The 20,573-nt window shown below is 58.2% G+C and overlaps 1 protein-coding gene across 1 annotated transcript; it reads left to right on the top strand.

The window, feature by feature from the left end:
• Nucleotides 1–16,270: 16,270 nt before the first annotated feature.
• LOC100382040 (uncharacterized) lies at nucleotides 16,271–18,634 on the top strand. Its single transcript, NM_001174805.2, has one exon. The coding sequence runs from the start codon at nucleotides 16,389–16,391 to the stop codon at nucleotides 18,387–18,389; it is 2,001 nt and encodes a 666-aa protein (NP_001168276.2). The 5' UTR covers nucleotides 16,271–16,388; the 3' UTR covers nucleotides 18,390–18,634.
• Nucleotides 18,635–20,573: the final 1,939 nt, after the last annotated feature.

The following is a 20,573-nucleotide window of genomic DNA, read 5'->3' as shown; positions in this document are numbered from 1 at the left end:
ACCGACTGACCAAATTGCAGGGGCATTTAACGCAAAGGTGGCCTGACACCTTTATCCTGACACGCGCCCCCGGCAGAGCCGAAGTGACCGCCGTCACTCCACCGCTCCACTAACCAGTCTGACAGAGGGACAGCGCCGCCTGCGCCACTCCGACTGCAGCACCACTCGACAGAGTGAGTCTGACCGGCAGTTAGGTCTTGACAAAGGCGCCACGGCGAACTCCGCTCCGCCCGACCCCAGGGCTCGGACTCGGGCTAAGACCCGGAAGACGGCGAACTCCGCTCCGCCCGACCCCAGGGCTCGGACTCGGGCTAAGACCCGGAAGACGGCGAACTACCGCTCCGCCCGACCCCAGGGCTCGGACTCGGGCTGAGACCCGGAAGACGACGAACTACCGCTCCGCCCGACCCCAGGGCTCGGACTCGGGCTGAGACCCGGAAGACGACGAAACTCCGCCTCGCCCGACCCAGGGCTCGGACTTCGCCCTGGCCTCGGCCGAACGACTTCCGCCTCGCCCGACCCCATGGCTCGGGCTCGGCCACGGCAACAGAAGACGGACTCGACCTCGGCTTCGGAGGAACCCCCACGTCGCCCTGCCTAGGGCACAGACCGCCACGTCAACAGGAAGCGCCATCATCATCCTACCACGAATCGACTCGAGTCACGGAGAACAAGACCGGCGTCCCATCCGGCCAGCTCCGCCGGAGGGGCAATGATGGCGCTCCACAAGCTCCATGACGACGGCGGCCCCCAGCTCTCTTACGGAAGCAGAACGACGTCAGCAGGGACTCGACCGCTCCAACAGCTGTCCCTCCGCCAGGCTCCGCCGCACCTCCGACAGCCACGACATCACACCAGCAGGGTGCCCAGATCTCTCCGGCTGCCACATTGGCATGTACCTTGGGCGCTAGCTCTCCCTCCGCTAGACACGTAGCGCTCTGCTACACCCCCCATTGTACACCTGGATCCTCTCCTTACGACTATAAAAGGAAGGACCAGGGCCTTCTCAGAGAAGGTTGGCCGCGCGGGACCGAGGACGGGACAGGCGCTCTCTTGGGGCCGCTCACTTCCCTCACCCGCGTGGACGCTTGTAACCCCCCTACTGCAAGCGCACCCGACCTGGGCGCGGGACGAACACGAAGGCCGCGGGACTTCCACCTCTCTCACGCTCGACTCCGGCCACCTCGCCTCTCCCCCCTTCGCGCTCGCCCACGCGCTCGACCCATCTGGGTTGGGGCACGCAGCACACTCACTCGTCGGCTTAGGGACCCCCCTGTCTCGAAACGCCGACAGTTGGCGCGCCAGGTAGGGGATCTGCTGCGTGCTGACGAACAGCTCCCCGTCAAGCTCCAGATGGGCAGTCTCCAGCAACCTCTCCGCCCCGGGACGGTGCTTCGTTTCGGGACTCTTGAGTTCATGTCCTTCCACGGCAGCTACGACATGATACTCCTTCCACCGCCGCGCGACTACGACAATGGCGGCCGACAACCCGCCAGCCGGCGGCGGAATCGACGACGTCTTCCCCGCGTGGTGGAAGGGCAACATTCGGGCTCGCTCCGTTCTCTCCCCCGCCAACGGAGGAGGAGACGGGGCCGTCAAGGCCAGGTGGGAGGCCGCGCTTCGTCGGCCGTCGAGCAAATCGACGCCCCCGACACCCCGACGGAAGGCACGCCGGACGTCGACCTCGCGTTCAAGACGGAGGCAAGCGCCGTCCCCCCGCGGCACGCTGACCCCGAGCAAGAAGACGGCGCCGGCGCGCTCGCGGAAAGCCTGCAGGACGTCGCCCTCGGACCAGAGATGATGGTGCAACCAGTCCCCGATGTGACTACGTCGCTCCTCGTCGACCAAAAGGTAACGACTAACTCCCATCTTGCGTCATTTCGACTCGGCCTCAACCCGCCAAACGACCTCGTTTTGGCGGGCGCTCTCATTAAGGCGAGTGCAACCCCACTGAGGTTCCGTATGCGGTCACCTTGGGACCGACTGACGGACGTCTCGACCTACGGGCCCTCTGGGTCCGAGGAAGATGACGATCCCAGCATCGGTTGCGATTTCTCCGAACTTGGCAACCCCAGCGCCGTGCGGGACTTCATGACCGCATGTGACTACTGCCTATCCGACTGTTCCGATGGAAGCCGCAGCCTTGGCGACGAGAGCTGCGGCCCAAGCCGCGAATGTTTCCACATTGAGCTAGGGGATCCCTCCGAAGGCAACCATCTTGGCATGCCGGAGGACGGTGATCTCCCTAGGCCGGTGCCTCGCGCCGACATCCCACGGGAGCTAGCTGTGGTCCCCGCTCCGGCGGGGGGTTACGACCCACAACTCGAGCAAGTCCGTGAGGCGCAGGCAAGGCTCAACGAGGGAACAGGAGCGCTTGAGCCGATCCGTCGGGACGTCGGACAGGCGTGGGTGGGCCAACCCCTGGCCGGAGAAATACGTCACCTGCCCCGAGGTCTCCAGCACCGCGTCGCCGACGATGTCAGGATCAGGCCGCCGCCCGCATCCAGCGGGGTTGGTCAGAACCTGGCAGCCGCAGCAATGCTCATCCGCGCGATGCCGGAGCCATCAACCACCGAGGGTCGGCGAATCCAGGGAGAACTCAAGAATCTCCTAGAAGGCGCTGCGGCCCGGCGGGCCGAGAGCACTGCCTCCCGAAGGCAAGGTTGTCCCTCGGAACCTCATGCCGCGACTTCCCGATTCATGCGGGAAGCCTCGGTCTACACCGGGCGCACGCGCAACACCGCGCCTGCGGCCCCAGGCCACCTCGGCAACGAGCACCATCGACGCGACCGTCGGGCTCACCTCGACGAAAGGGTGCGCCGAGGCTACCACCCCAGGCGTGGGGGGCGCTACGACAGCGGGGAGGATCGGAGTCCCTCGCCCGAACCACCCGGTCCACAGGCCTTCAGTCGGGCCATCCGACGGGCGCCATTCCCGACCCGGTTCCGACCCCCGACTACTATCACAAAGTACTCGGGGGAAACGAGACCGGAACTGTGGCTCGCGGACTACCGCCTTGCCTGCCAACTGGGTGGAACGGACGACGACAACCTCATCATCCGTAACCTCCCCCTGTTCCTCTCCGACACTGCTCGCGCCTGGTTGGAGCACCTGCCTCCGGGGCAGATCTCCAACTGGGACGACTTGGTCCAAGCCTTCGCTGGCAATTTCCAGGGCACATACGTGCGCCCCGGGAATTCCTGGGACCTTCGAAGCTGCCGGCAACAGCCGGGAGAGTCGCTCCGGGACTATATCCGGCGATTCTCGAAGCAGCGCACCGAGCTGCCCAACATCACCGACTCGGATGTCATCGGCGCGTTCCTCGCCGGCACCACTTGCCGCGACCTGGTGAGCAAGCTGGGTCGCAAAACCCCCACCAGGGCGAGCGAGCTGATGGACATCGCCACCAAGTTCGCCTCTGGCCAGGAGGCGGTCGAGGCTATCTTCCGAAAAGACAAGCAGCCCCAGGGCCGCCCATCGGAAGAGGCTCCCGAGGCGTCTGCTCCGCGCGGCGCCAAGAAGAAAGGCAAGAAGAAGTCGCAATCGAAACGCGACGCCGCTGACGCGGACCTTGTCGCCGCCGCCGAGTATAAGAACCCTCGAAAGCCCCCCGGAGGTGCGAACCTCTTCGACAAGATGCTCAAGGAGCCGTGCCCCTACCATCAGGGGCCCGTCAAGCACACCCTCGAGGAGTGCGTTATGCTTCGGCGTCACTTCCACAGGGCCGGGCCACCCGCCGAGGGTGGCAGGGCCCGCGACGACGACAAGAACGAAGATCACCTAGCAGGAGAATTCCCCGAGGTCCGCGACTGCTTCATGATCTATGGAGGGCATGCGGCGAATACCTCGGCTCGGCACCGCAAGCAAGAGCGCCGGGAGGTCTGCTCGGTAAAGGTGGCGGCGCCAGTCTACCTAGACTGGTCTGACAAGCCCATCACTTTCGACCAGGCCGACCACCCCGATCATGTGCCGAGCCCGGGGAAATACCCGCTCGTCGTCGACCCCGTTGTCGGCGATGTCAGGCTCACCAAGGTCCTGATGGATGGGGGCAGCTGCCTCAACATCATCTACGCCGAGACCCTCAAGCTCCTGCGCGTCGATCTGTCCTCCGTCCGAGCAGGCGCTGCGCCCTTCCACGGGATCATCCCTGGGAAGCGCGTCCAGCCCCTCGGGCGACTCGACCTCCCCGTCTGCTTCGGGACACCCTCCAACTTCCGAAGGGAGACCCTGACGTTCGAGGTGGTCGGGTTCCGAGGAACCTACCACGCCGTGCTAGGGAGGCCATGCTACGCGAAGTTCATGGCCGTCCCCAACTACACCTACCTGAAGCTCAAGATGCCGGGCCCCAACGGGGTCATCACCGTCGGCCCCACGTACAAACACGCGTTCGAATGCGACGTGGAGTGCGTGGAGTACGCCGAGGCCCTCGCCGAGTCCGAGGCCCTCATCGCCGACCTGGAGAACCTCTCCAAGGAGGTGCCAGACGTGAAGCGCCACGCCGGCAACTTCGAGCCAGCGGAGACGGTCAAGGCCGTCCCTCTCGACCCCAGTGGCGACACCACCAAGCAGGTCCGGATCGGTTCCGGGCTCGACCCCAAATAGGAAGCAGTGCTCGTCGACTTTCTCCGCGCAAACGCCGACGTCTTTGCGTGGAGTCCCTCGGACATGCCCGGCATACCGAGGGATGTCGCCGAGCACTCGCTGGATATTCGGGCCGGAGCCCGACCCGTCAGGCAGCCTCTGCGCCTCGATCATCAAGGAAGGATCGGCCTCGCCTCGGCGGAGCCCGACCCTCCCTCGGGGGCTACAAAGAGGGTACCCCTCTGCGTCAAGATCTTTTTAAATCAAAAAAAGGGGCCTCCTGCATTCTCCCAGCTACGTTCTCCCGGCTATGTCAGAAGCCGGGTCTCGAGGAGCGAACGCGGGTACATGAAAACGGCAAGGCCGATTGAGCCGAGGAACTCCCGTACCTCCGGGTTAGGGATACCTCACTCATCACCTGCCGCGAAGAATGGCCCAACTCGAGAAGCCACCCCATTATTGACGAGCTAGGACGAACATGCAGATGGAAAGAAAGGAGAGTACGACTCCATGCAAGAAAGACAAAAGTGTTCAGGCCTCAGCGGCCGTGGTGAGACGCGTATTCAACAAGAAACTGTTCAAACGAGAATCAGGCGCCGCCTTGGGAAGGAGCCGCGCCTTCAGCTCCACCCCCGCCATCGGTGGGGTCCATCTCAGCCTCCGGTGACGTCGCAGGAGGAAGCACCTCCGCCTCAAAGGTGGTCGCCAGCACCGCGCTCGGACCCGCGGCGACCGCGTCAAGCCGCTGCACCTCCGCCAGAGCAGCATCGTCTTCGTTAGGAAGACAGTACCCCTCACTAACCCGCTCCAGGTCCACAACATAGTGAGAAGCGAGCACGGCGAAGGCCCGCCTGACGCCGTGGTGCAATGCTTCGCGGACTCTGCCGCGGGCGTGACCACCTAAGGCTCGAAGGCGGCTCTGAGGGGAGCTTCCTGAAGGGACGTCGCCGGAGCCGAGGACACGATAAAAGTCCGAGACGGCCTCGGACATGACCGCGAGGTCCGCCTCCCTCTGCTCGGCGGCTCCGGCAAGCGCCTCAGCAAGCGCCTTGGCGGACTCGTCAAGGGCGGACTCAAGCTCTGCAAATAGCCAGGAGAAATACCTCAAGCACAAGCAAGGGAAACGAACAAGAAAAAGAACTAGGGAGGACCAAGACGTACTTCCGGCTCGGGCACGGTGCTCCGAGGCCGCGACCTGGGTCGCAGCTAAGTCAGCCGCGAGGGTCTCGGCTCGGTTTTCGGCCTCGGCAGCCCGGCCCTGAAGTCGGTTCCGTTCCTCGACGACCCGGACGAGCTCCGATCGCTGCTGTTGCGCCTCCACGCGCGCTGCTGCCGCCTCGGCTCTCAGGTCGGCGCAGAGTAGCTGGAGGTCCGCCACCTTGGCATCCTGCTGAGAAAGGCGCGTGGTAGCCCCCGCGAGCGAAGACCTCAGGGATCGCAGCGAGCCCCAGACATCAACCTCACGGCGGATGAACGACGACTTGGCGGCGCTCCGGTCCGTCAGATCCTGGGGAAAGGAAACAGGGCGTCACAACGGGTATCTCACAGAAGGAAAAAGGTATGCCCGAAACCGCTACCTGGAGGATTCTGGGGACGTCTCTACAGAAAACCTCCAGCGACGCCCGGAGCGACCCCACCGTTGCCTCTGCGCACTCGCGGAGCTCACCCCAGGACTGGTCCTCCTGCTCATCATCGAGAACGAAGACGGGGTTCGAGGCCTCGCGGGTCCGGAATCGGAGCAACGGGCGCCGGGCCTCGGGGCTCCGCCGCACAGCGATGAGGCTGTCACCAGGCTGGACGGATTGCGCGACCGCGCCCACCTCTTCTGAGATCTTGGGCGCCGACGCATCAGCCGCCCCGGCGCTGGCGGCAACTGGACACCCTTCGACAGGGACGGCGGCAACCTCGGCGGTGGCAGGCGCCGGCATGACCGGCACGACAGGCGAACTCAGAGCCACGTGGGCGTCAGCCGCCTCCTCAACCACGATCGCCGCCTCGGCTGAAGAGCCGGCCTCGGGAGCCCGCTCCTCCGAGATTGGCGACGCCCGAGCCCCCGATGTCGGGGTACCCCGCGAAAGGGTCGGCTGAATGGCGCTGGCCGCACAGTTCGGCGCCGTCTTGAGGGCCTTCCGGGGTGCCAGGTCGGTCTGGCCATGACTTCGCTTGCTGGATAAAAAGGAAAGGGGATCACAACCGAGACATACGAATGGGAGGCCAAGACGAAGACGTTCCGAGGTACTCACCCACTCCGGGCCATGATCCACCGCGCCTGGGGAGAGCCTTCTTGGATCCCGGCTCTCGAAACGGCCGCCGAGGTCCGCTTCACCGGTGCTTGGGGCGCCTGGGAGACAGATTCCCCGGACACGGCCGCGACAACCTGAGGGTCACCCCCATGCGCCACCGACACAAGCGGCGGCCCCTGGGGAACAGACGCCTTGGCCCGGACCTCCGGAACTACTTCAGCTCCTCCGGCTGAGGGGTCAGGTGACCTCTCGGTTCGCCCCCGCGCCTCGGGTCGGGCGCCCGACGCCCCGACTTCGGGGGCTGACAGAGTCGGCTCACTCGGGGGCTGGCTCGACGGCTCCTGGCCACACCCCAGGTCGAGGCTGAGGCCAAGACGGGCGGCCATGTCGTCATCAATATCATCATCATCGTCGTCATCGTCGTCGGGCGTCTCCGGCGACGGCTCCCTCGGGAGTCCGTCCCTCTCCTGCTGGCGGCGGCGCTTCTCCAAGGCGTCCCGAGCCCGCCTCCGCTCGCGGGCCCGGGCCTTCTCCGCGTCCTTCTTTTTCTTCTTCTCCTCCGCGGCGACCCGCCGCGCTGCACGGCCCACCGCGTCCTCCGGGACCCGTGGCAGGGAGGGTTTGTGACACCCCACATCCTAAAAGGAGGGGAGAAAGGAACCCGATCATAGGGACTCGGAGCGACCAGATATACGAAGAAGGGAGGAGCAAACGCTTACCAAAGTCACGCACCCCTGGTTGGGGCGCATCCGAAGCTGGGAGTATGCGTGGGGGTCCGGCTTCCCCATCGCGGCCGACACCCGCCATTGGAGGGCGTCGAAGGGGAGAGGATCAGGAGACATCCGTGACCCCTCCCAGTCAGCTTCCGGGGTCATCTCCCAGAGCGGCAGCCGCCGCTCCGCCAATGGGAGCACCCTCCGACGGTGGATAGCGGCGATCACTCCCGCAGCGGTAAGTCCCCCCTCCCGCAACTCCTTCAGGGCCTGGAGAAGGGGCTCGAGATTTTTCTGCCTCTCGTGCGGGGTCCCGTGGCGCCAGGCGTCGGTGGCAGCCGTAACTACTCGCTGGGAAAACGGTGGGAGCGACTCACCGTCATTCCGGAGGTAGAACCACCGGCGCTGCCACCCCTTGTTTGAAGACGCAAGAATGGCAGGAATGTACTGCAACGCCCGTGACTGCCTCAACAAGAGAGTGCAGCCGCCGGCCCGCACCGCTGCACGGATCCTCCTCTCCCCCGTCGACAAGGCGAAAGGCTCGGCGAGAAAGAAGTAAGTCCACAAATCCCAATGAGGAGCGATCCCCAAGTACCCTTCGCATAACGCTACGAAAATCGCGGCCTGCGAGATGGAGTTGGGGGAGAGGTTGTGCAATTCCACCCCGTAGTGGAATAGGATGGCCCGCATAAAGCGGCCCGTCGGCACACCAAATCCCCGCTCATGGAAGGAGACGAAGCTCACGACATACCCCGGCGGTGGGGACGGAGCGGCTCCGCCCACGGGAGGAATCCACTCTGGCCGATGCTTGTCGGTGAGGGGGCGGAGCAAACCTTCGCCGACCAGCTCCTCCAGATCACTCGCCGTCACCGTGGAGAAGGGCCACGGATCACGCGGGGGGATTATGGTCACTCGATCCGCCATCACCAAGATGGAGAAGATGGCGGCGCGGGGGGGGGGGGGGGCAGGGAGGGCGGTTTCTCTCTCCTCCGACTAAAGTTTCCCGGGTTGCGAAAACCTAAAGGGAAAAGAAGGGAGCGGAGCGAAGAACCGTCACCGGACCCCCTCTCAAGTATATGAAGGCCAGGGTGAAACCGTTTCCAGCACGCCGCCTGGACCGGATGCAGGATTCGAAAAGCGCGAAGCGGCACGGCCGTTCCTCGAAACGGCTCGCGCACGCGTAACGGCCGCCCCGCCAACCACTCGCCCCGTCGCATTAACTCCGCGGCGGGACACGCGGCGCCTCTGGCAGGAGGAGCGCGCGACGCTTCACCTTCGCCGTAATAACCGCGTCAGAAAAGGTACGCCACGTCATTCGATTTCGTATCCTTCTCCGTTTTCCTCTTTCTCTATCTCTTGCAACAGGGACCGGGAAAGGGGGATACCCCGAAAGGGATCCTTCTCCGCGAAGGAACCGGGCTCCGAGCCCCCCACTACTGATCAGGGGTTCGAAGGCTGGCCCTCCGAAGGGTTCAACAGTCGCCTCAGATCGCGTGGGCCCGACACCCACTACTGGTCAGGGGTTCGAAGGCCAGCCCCCCGAAGGGTTCCATGGCCGCCTCAGGCTACTCGGGCTCCGCGCCCATTACTGATCAGGGGTTCGAAGGCTGGCCCCCGAAGGGTTCACAGTCGCCTCAGACACTGAGCGAGGGATGACCAGGGGTACGTTCGATACATAACCGAGGCTCGGGCTGCGCTCCCGAGGTACCCTAGGACATTTCCGAGACCAGCGGGAACGATCTTGTAACGGAATCCCATCGGAGGGAGGCATCGAGCCCTCGGACCCCGTCGCCAGGGGACCGGGTCCGGCAAATCACCTGCAGGTACTTTTGGGCGTGCCTATGGGCCCCTAGCCGACCCCCAACGAACGGGGCACGGACATCCACTCGGATTACCCGCTTGTAGCTCACCGGAGACACCATGTTCGGTGCCCATCGAGGGTAACATGGCGCACTCCCCCCCTCCTCCTTGCGGAAAGGCGACGTAGGGGCGTATGTAAAAGTCGAGTCTGTCCCTGATCGTCCTCTCGCCCTGTGCGGAGGCTCGGGGGCTGCTCTCGCAAAAACCGGCTCCGGCCAAATCGTTGACAGCGTCAACATACCAGCCCGAGAGCTTGGGCCCCGACCGTGCACCCGGGCTACGGCCAGTTCGCATGAGGGAACGACCAGGCCAGCCGAAGCGTTACGCGAGGTATTAAGACCTCGAAGGAGTGTAACCACTCCTCCGAGGCCTCGGGGGCTACACCCGGCGGGTGCGCTCGCGCGCACCCGCCGGAACGAAAGGCAACCGAGAAAGGCTGGTCCCCTTGCAAAAAAGTGCGACAAAAGCCTCCAAGCGAGTGCTAACACTCCCTTCGAGGCTCGGGGGCTACTGTCGGGGACCATAATTAGGGGTACCCTCAAGACGCCTAATTCTCAGCTGGTAACCCCCATCAGCATAAAGCTGCAAAGGCCTGATGGGTACGATTAAGTCAGGGATCAGTCCACACGAGTGACTCGATCATGCTTCACCCGAGCCTAGCCTCGGCCAAGGGCAGCCGACCTCGAGAGACTTCCGTCTCGCCCGAGGCCCCCTTTTTATGGCGGACACATCACCGGCTCGCCCGAGGCCTTGGCTTCGCTCAGAAGCAACCTTGACTAAATTGCCACACCGACTGACCAAATTGCAGGGGCATTTAACGCAAAGGTGGCCTGACACCTTTATCCTGACACGCGCCCCCGGCAGAGCCGAAGTGACCGCCGTCACTCCACCGCTCCACTAACCAGTCTGACAGAGGGACAGCGCCGCCTGCACCACTCCGACTGCAGCACCACTCGACAGAGTGAGTCTGACCGGCAGTCAGGTCTTGACAAAGGCGCCACGGTGAACTCCGCTCCGCCCGACCCCAGGGCTCGGACTCGGGCTAAGACCCGGAAGACGGCGAACTCCGCTCCGCCCGACCCCAGGGCTCGGACTCGGGCTAAGACCCGGAAGACGGCGAACTACCGCTCCGCCCGACCCGAGGGCTCGGACTCGGGCTGAGACCCGGAAGACGACGAACTACCGCTCCGCCCGACCCCAGGGCTCGGACTCGGGCTGAGACCCGGAAGACGACGAAACTCCGCCTCGCCCGACCCCAGGTCTCGAACTTCGCCCTGGCCTCGGCCGAACGACTTCCGCCTCGCCCGACCCCATGGCTCGGGCTCGGCCACGGCAACAGAAGACGGACTCGACCTCGGCTTCGGAGGAACCCCCACGTCGCCCTGCCTAGGGCACAGACCGCCACGTCAACAGGAAGCGCCATCATCATCCTACCCCGAATCGACTCGGGTCACGGAGAACAAGACCGGCGTCCCATCCGGCCAGCTCCGCCGGAGGGGCAATGATGGCGCTCCACAAGCTCCATGACGACGGCGGCCCCCAGCTCTCTTACGGAAGCAGAACGACGTCAGCAGGGACTCGACCGCTCCAACAGCTGTCCCTCCGCCAGGCTCCGCCGCACCTCCGACAGCCACGACATCACACCAGCAGGGTGCCCAGATCTCTCCGGCTGCCACATTGGCATGTACCTAGGGCGCTAGCTCTCCCTCCGCTAGACACGTAGCGCTCTGCTACACCCCCCATTGTACACCTGGATCCTCTCCTTACGACTATAAAAGGAAGGACCAGGGCCTTCTCAGAGAAGGTTGGCCGCGCGGGACCGAGGACGGGACAGGCGCTCTCTTGGGGCCGCTCGCTTCCCTCACCCGCGTGGACGCTTGTAACCCCCCTACTGCAAGCGCACCCGACCTGGGCGCGGGACGAACACGAAGGCCGCGGGACTTCCACCTCTCTCACGCTCGACTCCGGCCACCTCGCCTCTACCCCTTCGCGCTCGCCCACGCGCTCGACCCATCTGGGCTGGGGCACGCAGCACACTCACTCGTCGGTTTAGGGACCCCCCTGTCTCGAAACGCCGACAAATCTCTAGTAAGTCAAAATCTCTCCTAATCCGTATTAATATCTTTCAATTCATATGAATTAAAAATAACCTAACAAGCGACAGCGAAGAGGGAGGGGCCCTGGAGAAGGTTCACCATGACCCCATGCTGGACCCGAGGAAAGCGACAACTAAGCTTCTCCAGGGATTCCTAGTCCCAGGACGCCAAAGCGACCATGTGCGACCACTGGATAGGGGTGGATATCGAGCCAATTCGGCTCATTATGGCTCGTTATTGTAACGAGCCAGCTCGGCTCGGCTTGTTAGGAAGCTCGAGCCAGCTCGGTAGGCTCGCGAGCTACACAACTAAATACAAAGATCTATGTACATAAATATATATAACCGAAAAGTCATATTTTAAGTGTTTAACATTACAAACCCAAAACCTTTATAGCATTATTATCATATCATCGTCCTAGCGCTTCTAACTTTTAATATTAAATTAAATAACCAGATATGTATTAACTTATAGATTTATAAACCCTTGTTATAATAAGATAGCAACAAGCATCATTATAAAGCAATTCATCATCCATTCCACAAACACGTAACATTTCATTGCACAACACTAACATCATAATGCTTTTAGAAACAAAGTTCACAAAACTATAACCAATAATCAAATATTAAATATGCAATGTAGGTATGTAGCCATGCAATAATGTAAATATTTAAGCACATGACATATCCACACATGTCCATATCACATATCATAACTACGATAAAACAAGACTATGAGAGATGAGACGACACTAACGACTAGACAAACTTGTGTTGTGTCTGCTTGTTTGGCTCGCGAGTTAGCTCACGAGCTAATCCGAGCTGGCTCATTAGAGAACCAAGCTAGAATGCTAGCTTGGCTCGCTACAAAATTAAAACGAGCTGAGTCTCGAGCCGAGCTATTAATGAGCCGAGTCGAGCGATTTATTGAGTCACGAGTATTTTGTTCAGCTCTACCACTAGACGAGCACTCGCTGTACAAGATGGCTACTAATCGTCTAACGGCGTTGCAGAATCTAGACAGGCACTTGAAACTCAACGAGATCAGAAGGTAAAGCAGATGAAACGTCAAGGCCTTGAGCTGTGAAACATGGAAGGCTGATTGCGGGTGGCGGAAGCTCCAATCCATAGGCGACGAACAAGAAGGGGAACATCGACTTGTGGTGGGCGCGTAGGGCCACCGACGACTGGACGTAGGCCATGAGCTTGAGGAAGACCACGTCGCCCACCGAGAAAGGTTTCCAATAACTTATCTATGCAAGAAGGTTCCGATCAATTTGAACAAGGATAGAATAAAACTCTATTTTTTAGAATACATTTTTTGTTTCAATTTGTATATCTTTAATACAATTTGTAGAGCATGATAATAAATAATTTTCTAGATAAAAGATTTATAAATTTTATTTTCAAACTTGACTGACGCGTTGATGCCACCGTATTTGATTGTATTTGAGAGAATTCAAATTTGTTTGGTTTAAATTCAAATTGATTTGCTATTTCAATTAAAATGTAATTCAAAAAATAGAAAACAAAATGAACAGTGCACAAGGTGTAGCCCACCGGCTTTCAGTCCGTTAGCTACAACCCACGTTGGCCTTCTGTCCGTTAGCCAACATGCGAACTGGCTGGACCAAGCCTACCCGCGCATCCACATTTCCAAGCCAGCCGGGTACGCCCATCATCTCAGGTCTATGCGTACAAAATCTAGGAAGACATGTATTAGTCAAACACGTTTATCTGCATACTCATAAATTTAGAAAAGAGATATATTATGGTTTCTATTTTAAATGCTTTATATTTCCTCCATAAATATATAATTGTTGTAACATTCATGCAGCTAGACTTTTGGAGACCAGTTTATGATATATACTGATACTAATTATGCTACACAGTGTAGCTATTTATGCAATTCGGTACACTGCGTAAAAATCTATTACCTGTTGTATGCACACAAAATTAGGATAACAAAAATATACGATGAAAGTAAATGAATTGGCATATATGAAAAAATCGTATTTAATATTTTATTTCCTCTATAGATATAGGATTGCTTGAACAGCCAAACACCTAAACTCGTCAGAATTAGTTTATTATATATACTGATACTAATTATGCTACGCGATTTAGATATTTATGAAATTCGATATATTGCGTAAAAATATGTTTTCTACTACATGCGTACAAATTTATGATGCAGGAATGTGCGATGGAATAAAATGAATTGACATGCTTAAAAAAATCTTATTTAAATGTTTTATTTCCTCCATAAATATAGGATCAATCCAACAGTCATGCAACTAGACGTGGACGCTCCAGGTTTGAGCGTAAAACCTTAACTTTTAAGCATAAAACGTCCTCAGTTATAAGCGCAAAATATCAAGCCAATATAAGAGATTGATAGCTCTAGTGTGTTGTATTCACGATCCTCAGATCAAAAATTACGGGAATCGCATGCATGTTGTTTCTATTTTTATGGAGATCCAGAAATTATGCTTGGGAGTTTCTATTGTATGCGCGCAAATTTTGGATGATATTTTCGTTTTTATTGCACGCGTGCAATAAATTGGATGCCATGATTCACGTAGAGTATAAATTCTTATACAAAATCGTATAAATACTTACACCGTGTACCATAATTGATAAAAAATATATCATCGGTTCAACTAACAGCCCCGCAAGAATTCGGGACAATTTTATGGCAAACGTAGAAATCGTATTCATCATAGTAAAAATAATCACTTGAATGCATAAATAGTCTAAGTAGTAGACATAAAACATAATCATCGATGACATAAGCATTGATCGGATAGCTCGCTGGAAGACCATTCCGAGGCCGCCAGATGAAAAGGACGCCTCAGAGGCCATTAGATCGAAGATGGTCGTCGGAGGAGGACGCTCGAGATGTGCCGCATCGGAGGAGGTTGTTGTCTTTACTCTTTAGATGCCACCACGGACGGTCACCACAGCCATCACTACTCGCGCCTCGGAAGGTCGTCGCCACCGCCACCGCCACCGATCGCGCCTCGGAAGATCGCAGTCGACGCCCCCGCTCGCGCCTCGAGAGATCGCAATTGACTCCACCGCTCGCGCCTAGGACAGTCACAGCCCGGGAACGAGAAACCGTCCTGAAACCCTAATTCCTAGAGGTCTGGGGTGTTTTTATAGACGTCCGGAACTGGTCTGACTGAACCGAATGGCGCGTCTGGACTAGGCTTACTCTTTACTCCGAGTTTTTTCATCATATTTTTCCCTTGATTCTGTTTATATTTTGAAATTTTTAAATTTTGTAGAAAATTTTAAAATACTGGTTGGAAACCGAACCGGGAACGAGAAACTGTACCGAAAACTAGGTTTTTGTACCAGTTTTTGTAAACCCTGACCAAGTGACATCGAGGGAGGGCCCCGTCGGCCGGCCCCTGCCCGTTCCAACCAAAAAGTCACCGATTTTGCGCCACAATTGGGGCGCCTCGTGACCGGCAGGGAACAAAGAAACGGAGTCAATGAAGCGGTCACCACTTCGGTGGGCAGGGACCTCATCATTCAGTAACGCCTTTTCGATAGATGCCATAGCCACTGGGAAAAATGAGCGTGGCTAGAGCCCCAAAGCTCGCTTTACCGCCAAAGCACGCTCCCGTCTCCGCTCCCTGATCGGGTTTAGGACCGATGCCCACGTTAATGCAGCACATATGCCTAATCCACGTTTATCCTTCGTCGTTTGCGGCCAGCTCAGTTCAGGTCCGGAGGTCCCCGCTCGTGTTGTCGCAAAGGCAAAGCCACACATGGGTATCGCCATCGCCTGGGACCCTACGAGGCTACGATACGACCCCGAGGGAGCTTAGCAGCAGTATCATCACAAACGAGCAAAGTGACAGGTCCTCGCGACCTCCAGCATATATTCATGCAGCTAGCAGCTGTATCCTCTTGTGCCGATATAGAAACTGGCCCAGATGTTCGAGAACGATCAGATCAACACAGCTAACACGAGAGAGAACCCGCGCCCTGCGGTACTGCCACGTCGCACCGCTCATTTTTGAAGAGATGGCGACGCCCACCCACGGTCTCGCTAGCTGGTGCTGGTCGCGTCGCTCCCACTCTCCCCTGCTCACAATCACAACCGCAGACGTGGCTGATCCGCACGGAAAGCACACGGCGGCAGCTACCAGCGCCCCACGACCATTCCCAGACCTTTTCCCCACCCTGACGCCCATCTGACTGAAAACCCACGGCGGCCATTTATCGGGGACGTTGGTACTGGCAGCGGGGCGAAAGACTTTACTACCGCCGCTGTCGTTGTACGTACGAAAACCCAAGCCCACGTCGAACGGCCAGCGCGGCGCAAAAAGGCCAAAACTGCTGCTGCCCCAACACCCCCACTACCCCGCAATTAATAACTCCCCGCGCACTGCTGCCGCCTCCACCGCTCGTCCTCGGCATCGGCACACGGTGCCATCACTCTCCCACTCCCACTCACTCACACACTGTCTCGCTCGCTCGCTTGCTCACCCACCAATGGCGAGTCCTCCTCGCTACCCGTTCCCCGTCCTCCTCCTCGGCCTCGCGCTGGTGGCGTTGATGGCGCCGGCGCTACTGCGAGCAGATGGCGGCGCCGAGGAGGAGGAGGAGGCGCGGAAGACGTACATCTTCCGCGTGGACCACAGCGCCAAGCCGTCCGTGTTCCCCACCCACGCGCACTGGTACGCCTCCGCCGCGTTCGCCTCGGCGGCACCGGGGGCAACCCCGCTGCGGCCGCTCCACGTCTACGGCACCGTCTTCCACGGCTTCTCCGCGTCCGTGCCGGCGTCCCGCGCCGAGGAGCTGCGGCGCCACCCGGCCGTGCTCGCCGCGTTCGAGGACCGCGCCCGCCCGCTTCACACCACCCGGTCGCCGCAGTTCATGGGCCTCCGCGCGCGCCTCGGCCTCTGGTCCCTCGCGGACTACGGCTCCGACGTCATCGTCGGGGTGCTCGACACCGGCGTCTGGCCCGAGCGCCGCAGCCTGTCCGACAGGAACCTGCCGCCCGTCCCCGCGCGCTGGCGCGGCGGCTGCGACGCCGGCCCCGGCTTCCCGGCCTCGTCCTGCAACAGGAAGCTCGTCGGCGCGCGCTTCTTCTCGCAGGGCCACGCCGCGCGCTTCGGCGCCTCGGCCGCCGCGTCCAACGGCTCCGTCGAGTTCATGTCGCCCCGCGACGCGGACGGCCACGGCACGCACACGGCCACCACCGCCGCGGGCAGCGTCGCGTACGGCGCCAGCATGGAGGGCTACGCGCCCGGGGTCGCCAAGGGCGTCGCGCCCAAGGCCAGGGTGGCCGCGTACAAGGTCTGCTGGAAGGGCGCCGGCTGCATGGACTCCGACATCCTCGCGGGCTTCGACCGCGCCGTCGCTGACGGCGTCGACGTCATCTCCGTCTCGATCGGCGGCGGCAGCGGCGTCACGGCTCCGTTCTACCTCGACCCGATCGCGATCGGCGCGTACGGAGCCGTCTCCCGGGGGGTGTTCGTGGCCACCTCCGCTGGAAACGAAGGGCCGGCCTCCATGTCGGTGACCAACCTCGCCCCGTGGCTTGCCACCGTTGGCGCCGGCACCATCGACCGTAATTTCCCGGCTGAAATCGTGCTGGGCGACGGCCGACGCTTGTCCGGCGTGTCGCTGTACTCCGGCAAGCCTCTTACCAACTCATCGCTGCCTCTGTACTACCCCGGGAGGACTGGCGGGCTCTCCGCTTCGCTGTGCATGGAGAACTCCATCGACCCTTCACTGGTGAAAGGCAAGATCGTCGTCTGCGACCGCGGCAGCAGCCCGCGCGTGGCCAAGGGAATGGTCGTCAAGGAAGCTGGTGGCGCGGCGATGGTCCTTACTAACGGGGAGGCCAACGGCGAGGGACTGGTTGGAGACGCCCACGTCCTCCCTGCTTGCGCGGTGGGCGAGAAGGAGGGCGACGCGGTCAAAGCGTATGCCGCGAACGCCTCCAGCCCGATGGCGACAATCAGCTTCGGGGGCACGGTCGTCGGCGTCAAGCCGGCACCCGTGGTGGCCTCCTTCTCGGCGCGTGGACCCAACGGGCTCGTCCCGGAGATTCTCAAGCCGGACTTCATCGCACCGGGCGTCAACATCCTCGCCGCGTGGACGGGCGCCACGGGTCCGACCGGCCTGGAGGGCGATACCCGCCGCACGGAGTTCAACATCCTGTCCGGGACGTCCATGGCGTGCCCGCACGCCAGCGGCGCCGCCGCGCTGCTCCGGTCCGCGCACCCCGGGTGGTCGCCGGCGGCGATACGGTCCGCGCTGATGACTACGGCCATCGTGACGGACAACCGCGGCGGGCCCGTGGGCGACGAGGCAGAGCCCGGGCGCGGCGCGACGCCGTTCGACTACGGCGCCGGCCACATCACCCTGGGCAAGGCCCTGGACCCCGGCCTGGTCTACGACGCCGGGGAGGACGACTACGTCGCGTTCATGTGCAGCATCGGGTACGAGCCGAACGCGATCGAGGTGGTCACGCACAAGCCCGTGGCGTGCCCCGCGACGGCGAGCGGGGCCAAGGCCAGCGGCAGCCCCTCGGGCTCCGACCTCAACTACCCGTCCATCTCCGTGGTGCTCCGCGGCGGCAACCAGTCCAGGACGGTGACCCGCACGGTCACCAACGTCGGCGCCCAAGCTTCGGCAACGTACACTGCGCGCGTGCAGATGGCGTCTAGCGGCGGCGTGACCGTATCCGTGAAGCCGCAGCAGCTCGTCTTCTCCCCTGGCGCCAAGAAGCAGAGCTTCGCGGTGACGGTGACTGCGCCGTCTGCTCAGGACGCAGCGGCGCCGGTGTACGGGTTCCTCGTCTGGTCGGACGGTGGCGGGCACGACGTGCGGAGCCCCATTGTGGTGACGTGGCTGCAGCCCATGTGACTGTCAGGTGGGGACAACTCTACGGCCTCTGTGGAGCCTGCCCTGGCTGGGACTGCCGATAAAGATGGCAGCAGGAGTCAAGGCGCAGTGGCCAGTGGGCCAGTAACGGTAAAGTCGTGCGGTCGGGACTGCGCCATTAAAGGTGGGTCCTGCACGCTCGCTCTGCAGAATTGATTAACCGGGCGTGCTGTAACAGTATGGGCTTATCCGAGTATAGTGACTACTGGTAGTGACAGTGGTGTGTGAAAAACTGATAACTCTGGTGTTTCTACTTGCTTGACTGTGTATGGAGGCAACAGTACTTGCTTGCCACTGGCGGACAGGACACAGGAGCAACGGAAAGAAATGGAGCAACAGGACAAAGCTATGAAAAACGAGTACTGCTAGCTTTGGTATTTCTATGTGGATTATCTGAATAGTTTTATCGTCCACTTGCATTCTCTCCCGCATAGTCGAAGTTTTGTCTATTCATAGAGCATTTCTTTTTGTCCTTGCATTGCATCTGATACTGCAGGATTTTGCTGCGGTTGCCGGGTAGTAGTATTTTTTTATGGATGGCTACAGGATCTCGTGACCTGATAAAGTTCGTTGGATGTTCTTATACAAATGGGCGGGTCCGACTCGGTATTCGCCTATTCGGCACCCTTTGGGTCGTTTTCCACGAGGACTTCACCCAGCAACGCCAAAAACGAGGAAAGTAGCCTTGATTCTTCAATTGACGCTTCTCGAGCAGTGCGGGATCATCAGGCGTTCCGCCCACGGCCGTAGATGCTTTTACTTGAGCGACTAGCTTTATCTAATGTCACTACCATTATCTATCGTCACGTTAGGGCATGTACAGTAGAGAAACACTAAAACGGTTCTTTAAGTACAAGTGACAATTAAATACTTTATTATATAATAGAGTTTTATTCAATTACAAAAGATAATTAAGAAACTTTATTATATAATGGAAAGTCTATAAATGTAGTATATTAATAAATATATAATTAAATGTGTTTGGACAACATCGGATCGATAGAACAGACGACGAATTCGTACAGTGAGAAGTGATGTGTCTGTTGCTACATGCGTTACGAGCTAGAGGAGTCTCTTCGCGGAGAGATGGCTCCATATTTTTTTACAAATGCTCCTTTAAACATCTCAAGAACCTCTATATTAAACATCAATGTATATGCCCTTAGTTATCATCCGGTCTATATTTATTATCGCCGGTCTATATCTACTGCTATGATTAAGAGCATAGTTTTTCTAGTCACCCCCTCGTTAGGTTTTTTTTACAAACTCATATTTAAAATAAAACACGATGATTTATAAAAAAGTCCATCTAAGTATATAACAAAGCAAATACAATTATATAGTTAATAAAAACAAATACAAATTACATAGTTTATAAATAGTAAATTAAATTGACATAATTTATAAACATAAAAAATTACATAATGTGTAGGAATAAAAGTTATTGAGCATGCTGACAAGATGTGTCGTGCCATGAGTGGCGGGCTTAGTTTTTGAAAACTCCTGCTATTAACTTCATTTGTTTTGTGGGAGCCTCTCATGTGAGCACATATAAAACTATCTCTCTTCTTTGTCGAGTTGCATATGAGCCTTTTCGTCATGATCATCTACACGTTTGAAGTGTTGGGAGTATATGACTCTGAAACTGTCATGTGCTAATATGCATCTATGACACCTAATCAGATGTGTAGTCGATTAGGTTTTTGAAAAACATCATCGTGATTGCTCGTTGATTGTCTTCTTCTTTCTCTTGGTGGACGTTCTAGGGACTATGCTACGAACAATTGTCTATATCAACTATGGTCCTCTACTTCAAGCAAAACATGATGTATTCCTTTATAGGATATACTTTCTTTTTCGAATTTGTTAAGTTTGATACAATTCTGCTATGATCAATATGTTTTCACATATATGTATGCTATTGCTGCGAGTAGTAATATTTCATGCGTGCACATACATGTCATTTCAAATATGCTCTGGTATTTCTAGATTAAATTAAACATGAAAATGGTTAAATTATAACATTTAAAAAACATGGTATTAGACAATTATTTGTAGTGCTTTCGTTGTTGTGTTAAAGCCAACTAATTTTGATGGGACATTCTATAAGAGATAGTGTGGTAAGATGATCATGTGGTTGATAGATATGAACTGCTATCATGATGC

The sequence above is a fragment of the Zea mays genome, chromosome 1, assembly GCF_902167145.1.
Source record: "Zea mays cultivar B73 chromosome 1, Zm-B73-REFERENCE-NAM-5.0, whole genome shotgun sequence".
In the NCBI taxonomy this organism is placed as follows: Eukaryota; Viridiplantae; Streptophyta; class Magnoliopsida; order Poales; family Poaceae; genus Zea; species Zea mays.
The sequence above is the reverse complement of the archived record's forward strand: the minus strand, read 5'-3'. Positions and strand labels throughout refer to the sequence as shown.